General features: G+C 43.1%; 1 protein-coding gene across 1 annotated transcript in view; it reads right to left on the bottom strand.

The window, feature by feature from the left end:
• The window catches only part of HK1 (hexokinase 1), a 96,157-nt gene extending 78,592 nt beyond the window's left edge, over window positions 1–17,565 (bottom strand). The window contains exons 1-2 of the mRNA XM_006121526.3: window positions 16,690–17,565; window positions 1,358–1,520 (exon numbers count right to left, since the gene is read on the bottom strand). Of these exons, the coding sequence (XP_006121588.2) occupies window positions 1,358–1,520; window positions 16,690–16,752 (226 nt within the window). The 5' untranslated portion in view covers window positions 16,753–17,565. The remainder of the gene's footprint in view (window positions 1–1,357; window positions 1,521–16,689) is intronic.
• Between the last annotated feature and the right edge of the window lie 2,373 nt (window positions 17,566–19,938).

Genomic DNA, 19,938 nt, shown 5'->3' with positions numbered 1-19,938 from the left:
TACTTATTCTGTGTGTGTCTTGTTTTTTACATGCTAGTGACTGAGTGCTGGTAGGATAGGGGATACTTGTGCTTGGACTGGAAGAAGTAAAGATGCAGAAAAACCTGAAGCTCAAGATCAATAAAGATGTTAGAACTGTCATCGGGCACCAGGAATATATACTCTCTGCATCAATGAACAAGAAAATAGAATGTGTGGCTAGTCATAGATATGTCATTGCTTCCTTTTTAGGCTAACATACAATCTAACACAGGGCTACTCAATTTTGGAAGCCCCGGGGGCCACAATGATACTCACAGCACATGCCATGTGCCACAGTCGCCTCTATGCATGGCTTAAGTAGTTATGGCTTTGGGCTGGTGAGCCGCATACTGGTGAATTTCAACATAGTAGCCAACAGCTCAGCAGTGAAATCATGAGACTTTAAAAATATGCTTAACACGATTCTCTAATTTCAAAAATAAAAAATTATCATTAAGCTACAAGTAGTGAGAGCAGAGCAGAACCATAAAAGATTTCCACTCATTTCACTGCCTAATATTAACCCAACCAGTTCTCCCAACATGAGTGCACAACTATGTTGCAAAAAGAGATTTAAAATTTACTGCAGAAATGCAGTGCAAATCCCTTACTCATGTCTATTAAGTAACACAGAGATAGAAAGTGGATCACTAGGAGAATCAAAACTAAGGGCAAAATTTGCTCTCAAATACCAACATACCATCTCTTTGGGTTGTGAAGAATGTGTGGCATTTTTATAAGACAGACTCACTCATATGTCCACTTTTAAAACCTTTATTCCACTTTCAGGGTAGCCAATATACTTCACCAGGTCCTGGGCAAGGTGGGGGTTGTCCAGGTTGTCTCTGGTCCCCCAAAAGGGGTGGGGTCTCAGGCAGAAGAGGGAAGAACTAGGGGCTAGCCTCCCCCAACCAGCTCTTCAGTTCTGCCCAGGGCACTGATGGTAATTTAAAGAGCTTGGAACTCTGGCAGCTGCCATTGCCACTGTAGCGGTGGCGGAGGAGGTCCTGGGTCCTTTTATATCACTGGGGTGTGGGGCAGCTGCCCTCTCCCAGACCGCATTGGTGGCTCTGTACATTACAGAACTCTGCTAAACTGTAATTTTGCAATGAAAACAAAGTTTTAAATCCAATTAACAGTTTGGGAGTGGTGATGGATAGACGATCTAGAAAGCAGTGAAAAGATCTTTTTCCAGCTTTAATGTGACACATATTGCCCAAATTAACTCCATACACTGGAATGAATACATGCCTACGAGACTGTACAGAAAGCAAAATCCTTCACTTGGTTTCAGCAGTGTGTTACATCAACACATCACACAATATCTAATCCTTACCTGAGCCATCGGGAATTGACCGTACAAATGTAGGAAGCATTTTTACTGTGGCTGTTGGATTGAAGTCTCTAGAAAGACCATTTTGCATCTCTCTCTTGAAGCGAGCCATAATATCCAGCAGTGTTTCATCAGAGAGTCGCATGGCATACAGATATTTATCAATCTGGAAAAAAAATAACATGAAAATCCTGCATTTGTTTCTGTGAATGCACAATACAGACTTTTTGTTTCTTTAACAGGACTTTTCCAGCACATTAAATGTCTATATACTGAACATGTGATTTTTCTAGTTTGATTCTGGAACATTCCAATCAAATGAAAGATGCAACCAGTTTTCTATTCTTTCACTCAAAAAGAAAAAAAGAACGCAGTAACTGTCATGCCAAATCAGAGCAGACACACATCTAGCCCTGCCTCCCCTCAGGTTTAAAACTAGGTGAAACTCCCTCCAAAAAGATAATGCATGTGGTTGTAGTTATACATTTGAGGAGAAAAGAGAAATTCCTTCCTTTCCTTCTTCTCTGAAGGTAATCAGCTTATGTCCTGAAGCATGGGACTTGTTTATCATCATCCTTAGCCTGATACAAAGGGGGAGCAGGGACAGATGGCTCCAGCAGGTTAGCCAGAAGAATGCACAGAGAGCTTAAAAGCTGGCTTCCCATGTGCATCAGATCCTGCGGAGCCACCTCCCTCATAACCGCTGAAAATGTCAGTGGGTCCACATTTACAAAAAATGCTCCACATTTTAACAGCCCTGCTGGGAGCCTGTTTATACTAGCAAATTACTGCACTGAAACTAGCTGGGAGGGAGGAGATTTTTCACACCCTTGAGAATGTTTCAGCCCAGAAACTTGCCAGTGTTGTGTCTTTTATGCCAATTGGCAACATACAGCTGATTTAGTCAAACAGTGCCTTGTAAAGTTATCATATTAAATACATGCTGCTGGTAATGAATTTCATTGCCTGATGCATACATTTTTACACGTATACATAATTTTACATGTATAAATCATTAAGAATTATGTATGTGTAATGGAACTACGTTCTTAAAATATATTCAGAGGTACTGGATAAAGGAACCTGCCATAGACAAGGGAATGCACGTTTATCTGTCTGTTTGGCTTGACTACAGAGAGAGAGGATAATTAAAGTAAAATTACACATAAGGTAAACAAGGCAATCAAACTAACAAACAGCAGAGGAAACAGTTTGATGAACACACCTGAGGAGGAAGGAGGGAAAACCACCCTAGATTCTGAATTTCCAGGAGGTCTTCCTGACTCTTGAGATAAAGACAATGGACTTTGAGAAATGAAAGGGGAGCAAAAAGACATTCTTGTTACTCATCAGAGAGGGCACACCCTCTGATCATGTCAACAGTGGATCCTCTTGCCTGGAAGGGTTAGAGATGCTGGTAGCTTGATGTAACTGAAATTATTTTTAGACAAAGACACAGCTTGCTAAAATTAAGTTGTCTGTAAGGATGTGAACGATTAATCGGTTAACCAGTTAATTCTTACCAGTTCTGGTTAACCATAGGGCTGGATCAGCTCTCTGCCCACCCCAGGCAGGGGACTGCTCCAGCCCCGCGGGACCCAGTGCAGGCAGTGATGCTCCAGCCTGTCTGTGGTGGGCCCTACTTTGCCCTGTGCCACAGTTCTTGCTGGTTCCACTCCCAGGGAAGCGACTCTGGGAGTGGGGCCAGCAGAGACTGGCGGGACCACTCCAGGGAAGGCTTTGCTGCAGGCTCTGCAATATAAAGCTTATTTAATCTTTATATTGCAAAGCCCACAGTGCATGTAACTGCTGAGATTTTCAGCAATTACATGGTTACCTATTTAACCATGGTTACCTTTTCACATCCCTAGTTTTAGGTACCAGAAAGTGTGTCATTTGTATTTTGTTTGTAATCCATTCCTGTCTTTTCTTCCTTGGTATCATTTAAATCTGTGTTCTTTATTAATAATCTAATTCTTGTTTTATTACAAAGCCATCCCAGTGCTAGGACTTCAGCCAAACTAACAGACGGTTATGTGTTCTGGCTTTTGGAGGCAGCAAACTTAATTTCTACGAGTGCTCAATGAGAGGGAGCGGACACTGAAGAGAAGACATACTGGGAGAATTCAGGAATTGGGGGTTCACTTGTGTAAAGCACAGTTAGAACAAGCAAAAGAGAAGCTAGATAATTTCATGGAGGTTAGGTCTATAAAAGGCTATTAGCCAGGGGATAGAATTGGCGTCTCTGGCCTCTGTCTGTCAGAGGCTGGAGAGAAATGGCAGGAGACAAATCGCTTGATCATTGTCTTCGGTCCACCCTCTCTGGGGCATCTGGTGCTGGCCATTGTCGGCAGACAGGATAGCGGGCTAGATGGACCTTTGGTCTGACCCAGCACGGCCGTTCTTATGTTCAGTCTCCAGGTATTTGTTGGGGATACAGACTGACTGGTCTCTCTCCACCAAACTCTCTCTACCAAACTCTCTCTTACTAAGGCTATGTCTAGACTACATCGCTCTGTCGGCATAGGGATGTAAATGAGGCACTTCGAAAGCGCAAAAGAAGTGGGGATTTAAATATCCTGCGCTTCATTTGCATAATCGTGTCATGGTGCTCTTTCGAACAAGAGCCATTTCGGGAGTAAAACTGCAGTCTCAACACGGTTCTTTTGAAAACGGCAGGCTTTTTCAAAAGATTCTGTACTTTCGAAAGAGGAGTACAGGATCTTTCGAAAAAGCCTGCTGTTTTCAAAAGAACTGCGTTAAGACCGCAGTTTTACTCCCAAAATGGCGCTTGTTCGAAAGAGCTCCATGACATGATTATGCAAATGAAGCACGGTATATTTAAATCCCCGCTTGATTTGCACTTTCGAAGTGCCTCATTTACATCCCTCTGCTGACAGAGCGATGTAGTCTAGACGTAGCCTAAGGCAGTAGGGTAACAATGTGGCTTGCAGTTCTGGGTTCCCAAAGGAGAGTGTCACAAAGACCTTTAAATATGTTGTGTAGTAGCAGCAGTTTCAGAAAACCTTGGAATCTGAATTCTTCATAATTTTGTGAAGTGTTGTTCAGAATTAATCAAGGATTCACCACAGTATCAGCCTACTGCTATTTCCCCAAAAGTCACAGGATGGTAGATCTACACACATTTTGCAGAAAGTTGATCTGAGTTAGCAGGGTTGTCTACTGAAGGCTCTAAAGAAAATTAGAAGACTCAAACAGACCATTACTCATTTGTTTACTGTTTACAAAAGCAACATGGAGAAAATCTTGCAAAATCACTAATTGCATCCAAACTATAACCATAGAACCTGTCTAGTCCAGTTTTGAATCCAGAATAGAACCAAAACCATTGAAATACTATCTGATACAAAGAAAAAAGCCCAATAGCTAAGAGGTACAGAGGTTTGAATTCAAGATTTGAATCATTTCTATCTTCGGGTATGCTCTTCACTGAACGTAAATATCTGTGTTAAGTTATTCTGCACAAAAATGTTAATGAATAAACTGTCTGCTGTGCTGCTTCTTTTTAAAAATCTTTTCCCTCTTCCACAAAAGCAACTGCCGCAAGGACATGACATATATCCCTTAGGCTTCAAGTTAATTATTTTACAATTCAGCAATTAAAATATTTATCAAACTGAGCAAGAAAATAATCAAAATAACTTTCAATAGCTTATTTGATTAAAAAAAATATCCAGTGAGAAGAGAGTCCTCATTTCTCTGGTTCTCTCCCAAGAGCTAATGAAGTAGTGCAGTAAACTGCAGTAACATGGAAGGCAGTAATAACTTTGACAGAGACAGAGCTCAATTCTTGCATGCTCAAACAAAAAGGAATACTAGGAAATGCAGCATTTCAACATCACAAACTGAATTCCACCCTCAGTCTATGACAGCTGGAAGGACTGTGTCCACCGTCCAGCATGCACAATGATATGGGCTTCTTCTCCCATCTAATATACCAAAACTATTTTCTCAGAAACATTCCGCAGGGCAAGGGATATCAAGAGACAACAGCAACCAAGACAGCTTTTGTGGAGTTATTCAAAAACAACATGTGTGTAGCATTGAAAAGAAATACAAGCAGACTTACATGGGAACTGACACACAAAGGAGTCAGTCTGGCTAAGCTGCATCTACCCTGCAAGACTTAGGGTTACAAAACTTCCTGGCCACATCTGAACACAGCTACAACCTCAAGAGCTGGCATTGCCCAACAGAAAAAGCTGTAATTATTAATGAATCCACCTGGACTAATGTGAAGAGGCAAGGAAAACTCATTCCCAACTCTTTGGATTGATGATGATCTGAAAGCTTAGGATAAAATCTCCCTTTTTAACATCTATTCTCATCTCAGTGGATGAGGGGGAAGGGGAAGGAGAGAATTACTTCCGGTGAGGAAGGCACACACCTACTACAGTAAAACCATTGTTATCCAGCACTCTGTTAACCAGAAAACTTTTTTAACCAGCATCGCCCCCAGCCACAATACTGTCACATCTTCAAGTGCACAGGCCTGGCTTGGTTTACCATGATTGGCTTAAATAAAAAATTAAGTAGTACTAATCATCTTTAACTCAAAATAGAAATTTGAGACCAACTCATACTATAAAAACTACCAATATTAAAAACTTGAGTTTTACTATTATTGTCCATTGCTTTTTTCTAGGTTGATGGGACCCTCAGATAACCGGAATTTAGATAACCTGAATGACCTAATCCCCAAGCGTATTGGATAATACAGGTTTTACTGTACATGGAGGCAATATGAGTTAAATTAATTTCACAAATCTGCACCTTATCACACATCTCTGACTGAGTCATCTGCCCTTGTCATTAATCCACATCTCCAGAATTTATTCTTGCATTCTAAACCCTGAGTAACTTCATAGGGACCCACTCCCACACCCTCTCCATAATTACCCTGGCCAAAGGCCCAGGGTAACTTAGATCTGAGTCAATGCCAGCTTTTAAACATAAATATGTCAGTTTTACATTTCATTATTTCTAACCATGTAGGTTGTGAAATAAGAAATTATATGGGAAGACGCAAAAGTTCCAGCTTCCTCTGAAGCCCTACACTGTTTTGTTCACTGTATTACACAAATCCTCTTCATCTTCAAAGAGGATAAGAGCAGCAATCGAACAATTAAAAAAAAATTAACTTTCAGAGATCTGGTTAAAAACATTTGTGTCCCATTCCTGTTTACCATCAGCTTTGTGTCTATCCCTGTTTTACTGTCTGGCCTGCAAACACTGGCCTAGAAATTCATCAGCCTAAGGCAACACTTTCAACATTACATGGCCTCTTTTACTCACTACAGGCAGTCCCCGGGTTACATGGATCCGACTTACATCGGATCCCTACTTACAAACGGGGTGAGGCAACCCCGCACTAGCTGCTTCCCCCCAGCAGACCAGGGAGACGCAAAGCTAGAGCCCCGCCCAGCAGACCAGGGAGACACGGAACAGCTTTTCTCAGCAGACACCTCAGCTTGAGAATAAAGGACTGAGGGAAGTGAGGTGTGGGAGAATAAAACTGAGCTCTGGAGAAATGTTTGGCTAGAGTTTCCCCTACAATATGTACCAGTTCCGACTTACATACAAATTCAACTTAAGAACAAACCTACAGTCCCTATCTTGTACATAACCCGGGGACTGCCTGTATACTAAGCTAAGCACTGCTAACTCCGTGGTCCAGAGCATTAAAATGCAGCCCAAGTAATTGATGACAATCAATACACCTGCAGTGGCAAACACGTCAGACATATGAGGTTCTTTGCCAAGACCCAGTCCTTTAATTTGTATAATTAAGTAAGATTAATATAATTTTTTATTATTAAAAAACACATCTTAAATTTAAGACAGTTTAAGACAGGAAGTGAAAAAGAATACTATACTGTTCTCCAGCTTAAGAAGAATGTAGCTAGTCAGAATGTAATTAGGGCTCACAATGCAATTTGGCTAGGAAACGAGTCCCAATACAATTACTAGTGGCAAAAAGTATTTCAGCCACAAGTGATCAAAATCTCAGTTTCATATCTCAACCACAGATGGCACATGTGACAGTACAAGGCATCCTAACAATGACCAAGTATTAATGTATGAGTGCTCTGAAATACTGACCCACCAAAAACAACACTTCTTGCAGCACCTTAGATTTCTCTTGTGCTAAGCACATCTAACAATATTTAGCTTGCCAGATCTAATTTGGTCTCATCTTAAATTGATAGGGCTCCGTCCTAACTCCACTGCCTCAAAGTTAGATAATGAAAAAGTTTCAATCTATCCTTGAATATGCTGTGAGGCATTTAACACAAAGCTTAACAGAAGAAAATTGGAAAGTTAAAGTTAACAAAAGATAAATTGGAAAAAAAAGAGAAACAGGGAAATCACAAGAAATAATAGCATTCACCACCCCATAAGCAGCAGATTATATCAATTTATCCAAAGCTATACCTAAACAATAGCCATCTGATCTTGAAGTCATCTGTTTGAAGCCAAGATCAGCAGCAGGTGGATGCTGTTACAACTCCCCCCCCCCAGCTGGAATGTGTTGGTGTTCAGTCTCCTTCCTAGTGGAGGAGTAGCCTCATCACAGAAACCACCACAGATGGTGCTCTTCTGGCCAATTTCAAAAAACAGATCAAGAACTAGGCAAGTTAAATCAGTTAACGGGTTAAATGTTAGGTTAGCCTAAAATTTAACCAACTAAATGGGATCCGAGTGGAGGGCACAGCTCAGTTGGAGCAGTCCCCAGCCTGCAAGGCTCCTGCTTCCAGTCCCATGCTGAAGCTGGCTATGGCTCCCAGGCCCCACACAGAGGTTAAAGCTGCCACTGGCTCCCAATCCCCAGCCGCTGCCGGAGCAGCCCAGTGCAGGGGTCTGTGGGGTACCCGGGCCTGCTGCGAACAAAGGCTGCTCCAGATTAGAGCAGCCCCTGTACATGGTGAGCCCACTGCAGGGCTGGAGCAGCCCTCTGCCTGCAGCAGGCAGGAAGCTGCTCCAGCCCTGACCAGCTAACTTTTCACATCCCTACCAAGAATGCAATGGTGGACACTGAACTGCACTACCACTGCCCAGGGCTGTCTCTCCCAAACAGCTAAGGCCTAGTGGTGAAAGGATGAAGAGCCTGCACTGCTGCTACCCATGGGGCAAGTTTTCTGTGAATAAACAGAAGGTGTCAGTCATCAGCATTCAGCCAGGAACAAGAGGCAACACTAATTAAGGCTGCATCCTGATCAGGCTGTACTGTTATTCTGAGTCTTGATTGCCCATAACCTCCTTGCCCATGAAATGATCTAATAAGGTGTTAGAAATATTATAATGTTGTGCTTAAAAGAAGGACCCGGGATCTTTTTCAGGGGGGTAACACAACATGCCACATTTATTGAACATACATAGATCAATCAATACTTATATGCATAGGATACATTACACTCATGCATTCTCTCACACACAAACAAGCACACTCCGTCTTCTTGTTACCAAAAGTTGCTCCCCCTAACTGCACTGGCTAGGTGAGTTAGATGGGGGAGGGGTGGAGCCGGGCTTCTGCCGATCCGGATCGATGCTCCCATGTTGACAAGACGAAAACCCGGGGTCCCTCTGCGAGATGCCTCCTATTTATCCCTCTCATGCAGCCTTGCCTTTTTTAATGCTGCTTCAAAGAGAGTTCTTCCAAGGGCAGGCACTTGCTGCTTGACTCCCAAACGGTCTGTATGTCCAGTCTTCTTAATGAGCTCACTTTACAGGTATTGTCTTGGATCTAAGTATCAGAGGGGTAGCCGTGTTAGTCTGAATCTGCAAAAGTGACGAAGAGTCCTGTGGCACCTTATAGACTAACTGAAGTGTAGGAGCATAAGCTTATGCTCCTACACTTCAGTTAGTCTATAAGGTGCCACAGGACTCTTCGTCGCTTTTGTCTTGGATCTGGCTCCCAAACCTTCTCCACACTTGCAACTGCTACTGGAGGTGCTCACCTTTCATTCTCCATTCACACCTCATTCATTTCAACAGAACAATCAAGGAAAGGGGAGAGCTCAAAAGACATTTTTTCTTACAAGATCGATCTATCTTAATACAAAGTTATAGGAGAAGTGTTACAGAGATTCTATAAGAACACTTAAAGATAGATCTAAAAGGACAAGATCTTAGTACAAAGTATAATATTACAGGGATTTATCCACAATAATAAATATCTTATCACACACCTAAAATAAACTCTATAGATGCTCCACCTCCTGTGATAACACCACCACACCGAAGGCTAAAGAAATGATCTACCAATACTATTTGCTCATTAAACAAGCTTTTTTGTTACCACTGAAAGTTTGCGAGCATTAAGGGGATACTGGATATATCTACAGTGCTTCAGTTTTATATTGTTTTGATTATCCCAGTGACAGGAGGATTTGCATGCTTATGATTCTTATGTTGGAAACAGTAAGATATTTTATGTAATTCAGTATGTATTTCAAGAAACTACTTAAATCTTTAAAATAGTTTCAGTTACCGAAAAACTTAATACAACCCCCCTCCCATCCAGCAAATTCTAAGCATGCATACTAATAGAATTGTCTATGGAATTATTTATTTATATAAGTACTTTAGTGAGGGTGTTCAAACAAAGAATATCAAGACCAAACTTCCTGAGCTCACCACCTCCAGGGATAATGTATCATTGCTACATAAACTTGTAACAAAAAACATGTAAAACAGCAATGGGCAACCGAGGCTACTTAGTGGGCTGTAAGGTTGTTGGATCCAAGACAGGATAGTGATAGAAATGTAGCCGTGTTAGTCTGGGATAGTTGAAGCAAAATGCAGGACAATGTAGCACTTTAAAGACTAACAAGATGGTTTATTAGATGATGAGCTTTCGTGGGCCAGACCCACTTCCTCAGATCAAGTAGTGGAAGAAAGTAGTCACAACCATATATACCAAAGGATACAATTAAAAAAATGAACAAATATGAAAAGGACAAATCACATTGCAGAACAGAAGGAGGATGCGGGGGGTGGGAAGGGGGAGGAAGGAAGGTAAGTGTCTGTGAATTGCTGATATTAAAGGTAGGGAGAGTGGGATGTTTGTGAGTTAATGGTATTACAGGTGATAATTGGGGAAACTGTCTTGGTAATGGGTGAGAAAGTTCAACTTGCCAACAAGGACTTAACAAGAATTTGAACTATCTCACCCATTACCAAGACAGTTTCCCCAATTATCACCTGTAATACCATTAACTCACAAACATCCCACTCTCCCTACCTTTAATATCAGCAATTCACAGACACTTACCTTCCTTCCTCCCCCTTCCCACCCCCCGCATCCCCCTTCTGTTCTGCAATGTGATTTGTCCTTTTCATATTTGTTCATTTTTTAATTGTATCCTTTGGTATATATGGTTGTGACTACTTTCTTCCACTATTTGATCTGAGGAAGTGGGTCTGGCCCACGAAAGCTCATCATCTAATAAACCATCTTGTTAGTCTTTAAAGTGCTACATTGTCCTGCATTTTGCTTCAAGACAGGATAGGGTAGTTTTGCTAATTGTGCTTGCATATCTAGAATTTGGAGGGTGTGCCGACTGAAAGATAGCAGCATTTTGACTACTTTGTACTAAGATGGGCTGCAGAGGGAACACATGGCTCCTAGACTAGATGTTGTGTGCAACAAGAACACACCTCACTTGACGTGCCCTTGCTTTACGTGCATGTCACTTTAGTAACACTGGCAGGGAGAAAAAAAGCTATGAGGACAGAAAGTAATCGAAACTGGGAAGATCTGGCAGCTGCTGGGGCAAACAGAGATGGTTCTGAGAAACTTATACAGAAGGGAAGGGAAATAGCCCTTAAAATTTTTAGCAGAGTGCATCTGAAGTTTATTGCTGCACTGATGCAAAACAGCAGTATTAGTCTATCAAAATAATGCATCTTTTTTTAATCTTTTAATGACTCCTACGCAGTATGATTCTGGGTAGTTAATTTTACTACATTATAACTATTGTTATTTACATCACATTATCTGTATTTTTAAGACATGAAATGCATTTCAGAGGTTTTTTTCTTTTTAATTTCACAATTTTGAGATTTTGTAAGGCACCCAAATGAGTAAAAACTAATAGCTCCTTGGACAGAAAATTGGCAAAATCTTACATTTTACAGATAAGTTACCACTGCATTAGTAAATCTGATGGAAAGCAAAAGTACTCAGCCTTTTGAAGCATTCGGTAGGTCCTGTTCCTGTAAGACTTATACACCAGCTCAATTTTATGTACTGCGAGCTGTTACACTGAAGTCACTGAGATTGGTCACAGTACATAAGGCTGTTTGCAGTGATGTTGAGGCCGCAGAATATTAGACACACAAGCTGCATGAAAAAATATCTTTTATTGGACTGCCTTCTGTAGGTGAAAAAGATACTCTTTCGAGCAACACTCTCACCCCACTTTATCATCAGAAGGCAGTCCAAAATACATTATTTCACCCCATCCCCTTGTATCTCATAGTACACAAAGTTAAGCATATTCTTTAACTCTTTGCAGGATCAGGTCTGAGCATATGTGCACAGACAAAAACTTAGCATACCGCCCCTAAAATCTTATACTAGAACTGCAACCAGAGCTGCTATAAGCAAAAGCCTTACTGATGACAATTAGAATGAAAAAGTATGTTTTCAAATTCATTTCACATTTTAACCCACACAGAACAAAACTATATGCATCTTATGTACATATTGGACTTGCATGAGATCATATACTGTCATGATTTTATATGGAAGTGGCTTTTTTATATATTACAACTCCACAAATTTCACACATATAACATCCTATTTCTGCTCATGAAACACACTGTTCTTTCCACATCATGGTAATTCCTGCCTTTAAAATCTTCCAGACACTGAATTAAGCAAAATGAGTGGATTTCTCTTTCATGGGCCTCTGTTAAAGAAAAACAAATTTTATATCTATATTCAAGTTAAGCTGGAAGTGGTATTCTTAACTCATTATGCCTATGTACTCCACATGTCTCAGAACCAAATCTCCATATTCTACCTAGCCACAGTGAAGCACCAGGTTAAGGTAACTGCTGTTGTACAAATCCTTAAAGTTACTGACTGAGGAAACTAGTTAACTACCAGGTGAATGATACTAGAGAATTGCCTGTTTTCTGTAATTACTATGTGACCACAGTGATTCTGTGGCTGAGGGAAATTTTCTAGTCACCGAGATCTAGGGCACTGTGGGATGAGGCTGAACAAATTCCAGTTTACCTTGTCTCTGCTGATAATCCTTCCTTATCCTCCATGTCCTATGGTGGCATTCTCAGAGAGACTCACCACCTGCACTACCGGCTGTCACCTAAACCTCAGGCTCCCAGTGAGGGAGAGTGTGACATTTGCAGTCCTGGTCTGCATTCAGGATTCAAACTACAGTAGAGTCCCAATTATCCGAACTAAATGGGACCGACAAGTGGTCGGATTACCGAAAATGTCAGATAATAGTGAGTACTGGGAGGGAGGGAGGAAGGGAGGGAGGGATAGCTGCTGGCGCCGCTTGGTCTCCATCCCTGCCTGGCCCTGGCCCCTTCTCTCCCTGCAGCTCCCGGGAGCAGCCAGGACAATTGCCCCACTTGCTGCCCCGTTGCTCTCACTGCCCCACCACTGATGCTGCTCCTGCCAGTACCACCCATCCCTGCCTGGCCCCTTCCCTCCCTGCAGCTCCGGGAAGGGGCCAGGCAGGGATGGAGACGAAGCGGAGCCGGCAGCAGCGGCACCAAGAGAGTGATGGGGCAGCGAACGGGGCAATTCTCCTGGCCGGCACCTGGGTGCTGCAGGGAGGGAAGGGACCAGGCAAGGATGGGGACAAAGTGGCGCTGGCAGGAGGCTACAATCCACAGGAGACCGCTGGAGCCTCTTCAGCCGGGAAGGCTGCATGCGGCATAGCAGCGCAGGGCGACTGACCTTGGGGGGGACATACTCACGCTGCGCTCGGCTGACAATGGTCCGCGGCTATGTCGGATAAAGCGGAATGTCGGATTACCGAAGGTCGGATAATCGGGACTCTACTGTACATGGATGTGTTGCAGTACAAGGGAATCAGATAATAGAGGGGTGGTGAATGAAGGATGCAAATAAAATACTCCATAATGGAATAAGGAGACCTCACCCTTTTGAGAAGGAAGAAGCACAACTAGGAGGAAGCTGAAAATGAGAAATGATTGCAAGTCTCCTTCCGTGTTGCCCAGGATGATTACAGTTGCACTTCTAGTAAGGGGCAACATGGGGCACAGTTTACAAGGTTCCAGTATTTTGAAGGTAGAACAGCACTAGAATTCTGATCCATCGAGTTCCCTCATAAAGATTCCAAAACAGATTTTTATTAACTTATTTATTTTTTAAAGGAGGCCAGAGGGAGTTTTGTCCTCAGCTCCAATATCACCCGATTCTGATATGGGTGCACATACAGAAAGACTTTGGTTATACGCTTAAATTGATTTTAAAAACCCCATTTAGAGTGCTCAATAAACCAAATTAATTTATAAAATATCTATATTTCTAAATACCTCACCACAGTGGTTTCTAGTACAGCCACATTAAAATTATGATTCTCACTAACAATTTACAAAGCCACCATCTATATTTTATAACAAAATCTGCGAGATGCCACCATACACAATCACTTATATTAGCATCCATAACAATCACTTCAGATACAGTAAAAATATAAAGCCTCTGAAGACTTCTGTATGAGCCACCTATACTGTAGTTCTGGGTTTGTGTTTAAATTTAGATTTTAAATATAACAATAAAACAGATTACAGTATGCCTTACATGGAAATGTAAATCTGGAACAGTAAGCAGCATGTGTTTCAAGAAAACAAATGTGCATGTTGCATAGATTCAGGTAATTGAAAAATTCAGTGAGAAGCAATGTTCCCTCTAATTTTTTTCCATCCATGTGCAAAATAAATTTTGTGTCCCCCAGGGCATGTGCAGATGTGCACCACCAGTAGAAACATATGCACATGCTGCAGGCGCAATGCTAGTCAGCTGGGTGGCACTTGAAGATCTCTTGTGTAGCCACCCAAGCTCTCAGCTTACAGGGAATACTCCTGAGAAGGCAGATTCAGGATCTTCTTCCACACTAAATAATAGCTTCCACCTCATACATGGATTTTTGATGGGGAAAACCAATAGGATGGGCAAGGGACCTAAAGCTATAAAAGGCAACTTTTAAAAACAAAGCACGTTCTAAGGCCCTGACTAACTGGGGTTTCTGTTTGGGTTTGGAGGGCTTGTTTGGCAAGGGGGGAGTTGGTGGGGGAGGGGGAAGTTCCCGCCTTGGGAGAGGAGGAGGAGGGCAATAGCTTTTTGAAGGAGGGGATTGCTCACTGGTATCACACAGGAACAAACCCCTGCATGGATGGGATACACTAGTGGAAAGATGGGGCGTGCACCAATGTGACTCATCTTGCCTAATTACTGGGGTAGATAACACAAATGCTGAATATTTACATCAGTGTTGCAACATCAATCTAGCCACACAGGTGCAAATTTCCATAGTGTAGACAAGTTCCAATATTACCAGAAAAAACACTCCCTTTTGTAACATTAAACAGAAATATAGAAAGCTGCATTATACAGAATTTTAGAAACTCTTACATGCACTTTTAACAATATTCCTCTCTCCTTCTCTCCAGTTCTCCCTGCAAATCCACATAACATGGACAAATTTGGTACAGAAAGGGTCAAGGGAATCTTCCACCTAAAGCTATTTGTGAAAGCTTCTTCAGACAGAGAAAGTCAAACTTTTTAGGGCCTAGTACCAAAGTCTCCAACACTGCTAATTATTTAACTACTAAGCTTTTCCTTTTCATGTTAAAGCACCACACCCTGGCAACCTGTAGTACTCAGAAAGGTGTTTACACTAAACTCCACACACATTTTGTACTCTGATGTTAACCAATAAAGCCATGCAACTAATTGGCACACAACAAAATTCCTCCAAAATAGTTTATAAAACATGTCTTAACATAACTTCCAGACTGTCAACTAATTATAAAAATATTAGAGTCCAATAAATTTATGTCACAAAAATATAAAATCCAAAATTGACTGTGACTGAATTTATTTTAACTCACATTCTTGTGAGACACAACTGTTTAAGCACTGGTAATAAAAGGAGTGATCCCTTCTATATACATGCTCTTGTTTACAAAAAGCAAGAAATAAAAAGTAACATATTGAAGTGACAAGGACTCCTTGTCCCTTTTGCAGATCCAGACTAACAGGGCTACCCCTCTGATATTGAAGTGATGCATGTGGAACTGACTTTTGGTAATCAAAGTTCTTTTCATTTTTAAAGGAGACTGTAATATGATAGTGACAACAAAACCAAATCAAATGTAGTTGAAATAGCATAAAGAAACATTTATATTTTTTCTTCGAGATTAAAAAAATTGGAGTATTTTTGCAAAGCCTGTGTTTATAGCCTACACCCATAGTGGCGCTAAACCTAGTATAATAAAATGTTAGCCTTTCCCCTTAAGAGGCCTAAGGACATTATGGTATTAAAAAGCAGTATTTCATTTCTATATGGAGGCCCATCTCTCTAAGCGCCTATGAGACATGTGATCAAAGCATAAATGTGCAAAATAATGTTAGGAAAAACTAGTGACCCTATTTGTTCCTTTAATAAGAATATGAATAAATTGATTCAAATTTGTGAACCATCTATCTAAATTTTAAATGTTGCATTTTACTCAGTGTCTTCACTCAACTGCTTGCTAAAAAGATTGCTTTAATTAACAAGAAATATGCAGATTTTGTTGATTAGGCCTCTACTTCACAAAATAAATACATTACAGTTCAGATAACTTAATTTTTAAATAATAATTGGCTTGGGCCTTGAATTCCCACAATAATCAAATGTACTTACCATTCATACCAGTCACATATTATGAAACTGACTGATTATATTCGTGTATTTTAACACTATTCTACCAAGGCCCTGGAGCAGGAAAAAATTACAAGGACTGCTCAGTGGAGAAATGACATCTACATCCTTCTTTCAAGGACACTGCAGCACATTACCCAGCTTTTTAGGGATTATATCCTTCAAATTTTACTAAGACTCCACTGTTTTTTTAAAACACCCCACATGCACTAGACAAGAGATTCCCTTTATTCAAGCAAATATTTCCGATTTTGTTCCATTCAGCTTCTCTAACCAATATTTTCACCAAGTGGAAGCACATGTCGGGCTCTAGCAACACAAAAGCTATCTGTGAACAATAATTTGGCCATTTGGGAGGCAAATACGCGGTTTCTGACTTACCTTTTTGACCTGATCATCCTTTAATTCTGTGAAGTAATAGGCCAGAAGCTGGGCAGCTATCATCCTGTCTGATTAAGCAAGATAATGGAAGGGTTTTGCTGAATACCGAGGCAGCCAGAGCACCGATACAACTCTCACAGGGACGATTTAAAGGGATCTCTTTTCCCCTCCCCTTGCTCGGAAAGCGTCCAAATTACAGAAAGACAGCGGCGGCGGCGGCTGCTACTGCTTCCTTCTCCGCTCCCCCCGCCAAGCAAAAGGATGCAGAGGCTTTTTCCATACAGGGGCTAGTGACAGACTAAAACCTGCCCACTTCCTGCGCGGGGATTGGCTGCTAAAGGAGGGCTCTGCAACATGAGGGGAAAACCAGTCTCCCGTGCGCCCTGACGGGCAGGCTGTGCAGAAACAAGCGCCCCCAAAGTGATGCAGCACGGCACGTCCCCCACGTAGGTTACTGCCAGTGCGTCTGAGCGCCCGTCCGTGTGGTAGCGAGAGAGCCAGCCACAGCGCCGAGCCCGCCATCCCATCCCGCCCCGCCAGGCCAGGGCACCCGGGGGAGCGCGAGCGGGGCCGGGCTGCGTTCTGCACGCACCGGACGGGCGGCTCCCGGGGGCCCCGCCACAGCCCAAGGGAGCGCGGCATGGACCCAACGGGACACGCTTTATTAGTGGCGGGGCCCCCGGGATGCTCCCAGCCCACAGGGCGTGCAGGTGTCAGCCCCGCAGTGCTTTGTTCAGCCCGTTAAGGTGGCCCGCCAGCCTGCATCCCCCAGCGCGCGCTGCAAGGAAAGGGGCCTGGCGCGCTCGGCCGGGCCCTCGTCTTGCAACCGGCCAGCAGCCGCGCGCCGCCTCCATCGGCGCTCGCTTGCAGCCGACACGCGGCACACCCAGACTCTAGGCGCGGGCCCGCTGGTTGTCATGTGACCCGCTGCTGCAGCTTTCCCCTCCCCCTCTCCGGGCCGCGAGACTTTTGCAGCGCCGGGCCCTATGGTGCTCTCGGCGCCCTCGCTGTCAGGTCGGGGCTGCAGGGTGGGCGCGGAAGATATTTAATGTGCCACTCACGGGGACAAGATTTCTCAGTTTCAGGGCTGTCTGCCTGCAGCCTTGTTAATGATTAGAGAAATAAATAAACCTGCACATACATAATCAGAGTAAAATTATAACACAGTCTTTCACACTAAAAAGCTATCATCACAAAAGGCAAATATCTGAGAAACTGCATGGAAATTACTCAAAGCAAAAAACAATTAGGAGTCCTGTAGGATCTTAAAGACTCGCACATTTATTTGGGCATAAGCTTTAGTGCATCTGATAAAGTGGGCTCTAACCCACGAAAGCTTATGCCCAAATACATTTGTGAATCTTTAAGGTGCTGCAAGACTCCTCTTGTTTTTGCTGAAAGAGCTTCCTCTCTGAAACTCCAAAAGAAGTATGCTTCCTAGCTACTGAATGAATCTTGGCAGATTTGCAGCCATAGTAGTCATGCTTGGAAGCTCTTGTAAGTCATTTGGTTAATTCTGAATAGCTGCTAAACTACATTCCTCTGCTCCCTCATTTATCAAGGCCTTGTATTCAATTCAGAAGGCAGCTACCTTCTTATGCTGGACAGTTTACAATCAAGGAGAAGAATAATTACAGTCTTTGTCCTAATTAGCAGTATTAAAAATCTGTTACGGTGAAACATGTAACTAAAACCTCATACTGTCTGCTAGCTCCCTAATGAGTGAAGCCTTCTAGCCATTCGTCAGAAATCATTTGTCAAGAGCTAGTCAGAAGATTATTTTGGGTATTTGTTCAGATACCATTTATAAATAGCACAGACTACTGCAGCTAAAGTGACCAACAAAAATCAGTTACACAGATGATTTATGTTCTCAGATTATTCCCAGTATAAAATGGAGAACACTGCACTGCAATCCAAATAGCTACAATAACTTTGCGAAACACAGACAAATCTAAGGTAGAAAGAAGCAAGAAACTAGTGTAGGAGTTTGAAGTAAGGATTTTGGCCAAGGACAACAGGACATTATGGAATGTGCTGTAGGATACATAAGGACAGCAGAAAGCATACAAAACTTGGATTTGTAATGTCTCATATAACCTCTACATAGTGAAAAGGCACTCCAGTGACCAAATAATTCACCAGTATGTTCCAGTTTTTACCCAATTCAGTGACAATTGTAAACTGAGTTTACGGCTGCTTAGGCCAGTGGGTCAACCTTTTGTATACTGTACTGTGGACCGGCCAACTCATTCAAAAACTTTTGGCAAACCAGCACTGAAACATTTGCATATTCATTGTGGTAATTAATTTATTTGCATAGTTGCATATTCATTATGGTAATTCCATTTAAACAGTCACATGTTGTTTTACATTGCATCTGTACACACATAGTACACGTCATAGTACACGCCTAACCTGTGTGCCTATTCCTATGCACTTAATAATGTAGTTTAATTTGAAGTAAGTAAATATTTATTTTTGTAGTACAGGCAGTCCCCGACTTACGCGGATCCGACTTATGTCGGATCCGCACTTACGAACGGAGCTTTCTCGCCCTGGAAGTCGGGGCGAGAAAGCCCCGTTCGTAAGCTGCTCCGGTGCCCCTGGTCTGCTGGAGACCGTCTCCAGCAGACCAGGGGCACCAGGCGGGTTCCCGCGCTTCTGAGGCTTTGCCAGAACAAAGCCTCAGAAGCGCAGGAACCGCTGCTGCTGCCCCTTGAGACCCGGTGCCTGTGGTCTGCTGGGGACGGTCCCCAGCAGACCACAGGCACCCGGACTGAAGCCGCAGCCGCGGGGGGGTCCCACGCCTCTGAGGCTTTGCCAGAGCAAAGCCTCAGAGGCGCGGGGAACCGCCGCTGCTGCCGCTTTGACCGTCCCCAGCAGACCACAGGCACCCAGACTGGAGCGGCAGCAGCGGCGGTTCCCCGCGCCTCTGAGGCTTTGCTCTGGCAAAGCCTCAGAGGCGCGGGACCCCCCCCCCCCCCCACGGCTGCGGCTTCAGTCCGGGTGCCTGTGGTCTGCTGGGGACCGTCCCCAGCAGACCACAGGCACCCAGACTGAAGTCGCAGCCGCGGCGGGGTCCCTCGCCTCTGAGGCTTTGCCAGATTAAAGCCTCAGAGGCGCGGCACCCCGCTGCCGCTGCGGCTCTGCTCCCCGTGTCCCTGGTCTGCTGGGGGGGGGGCGCAGCTAGTGTGCTCCCCCCCCCAGCAGACCAGGCTTTTGTTTTGGACTCTGGGACAGAGCAGC

This window comes from Pelodiscus sinensis, chromosome 8 (assembly GCF_049634645.1).
Source record: "Pelodiscus sinensis isolate JC-2024 chromosome 8, ASM4963464v1, whole genome shotgun sequence".
Taxonomy (NCBI): Eukaryota; Metazoa; Chordata; order Testudines; family Trionychidae; genus Pelodiscus; species Pelodiscus sinensis.
The sequence above is the reverse complement of the archived record's forward strand: the minus strand, read 5'-3'. Positions and strand labels throughout refer to the sequence as shown.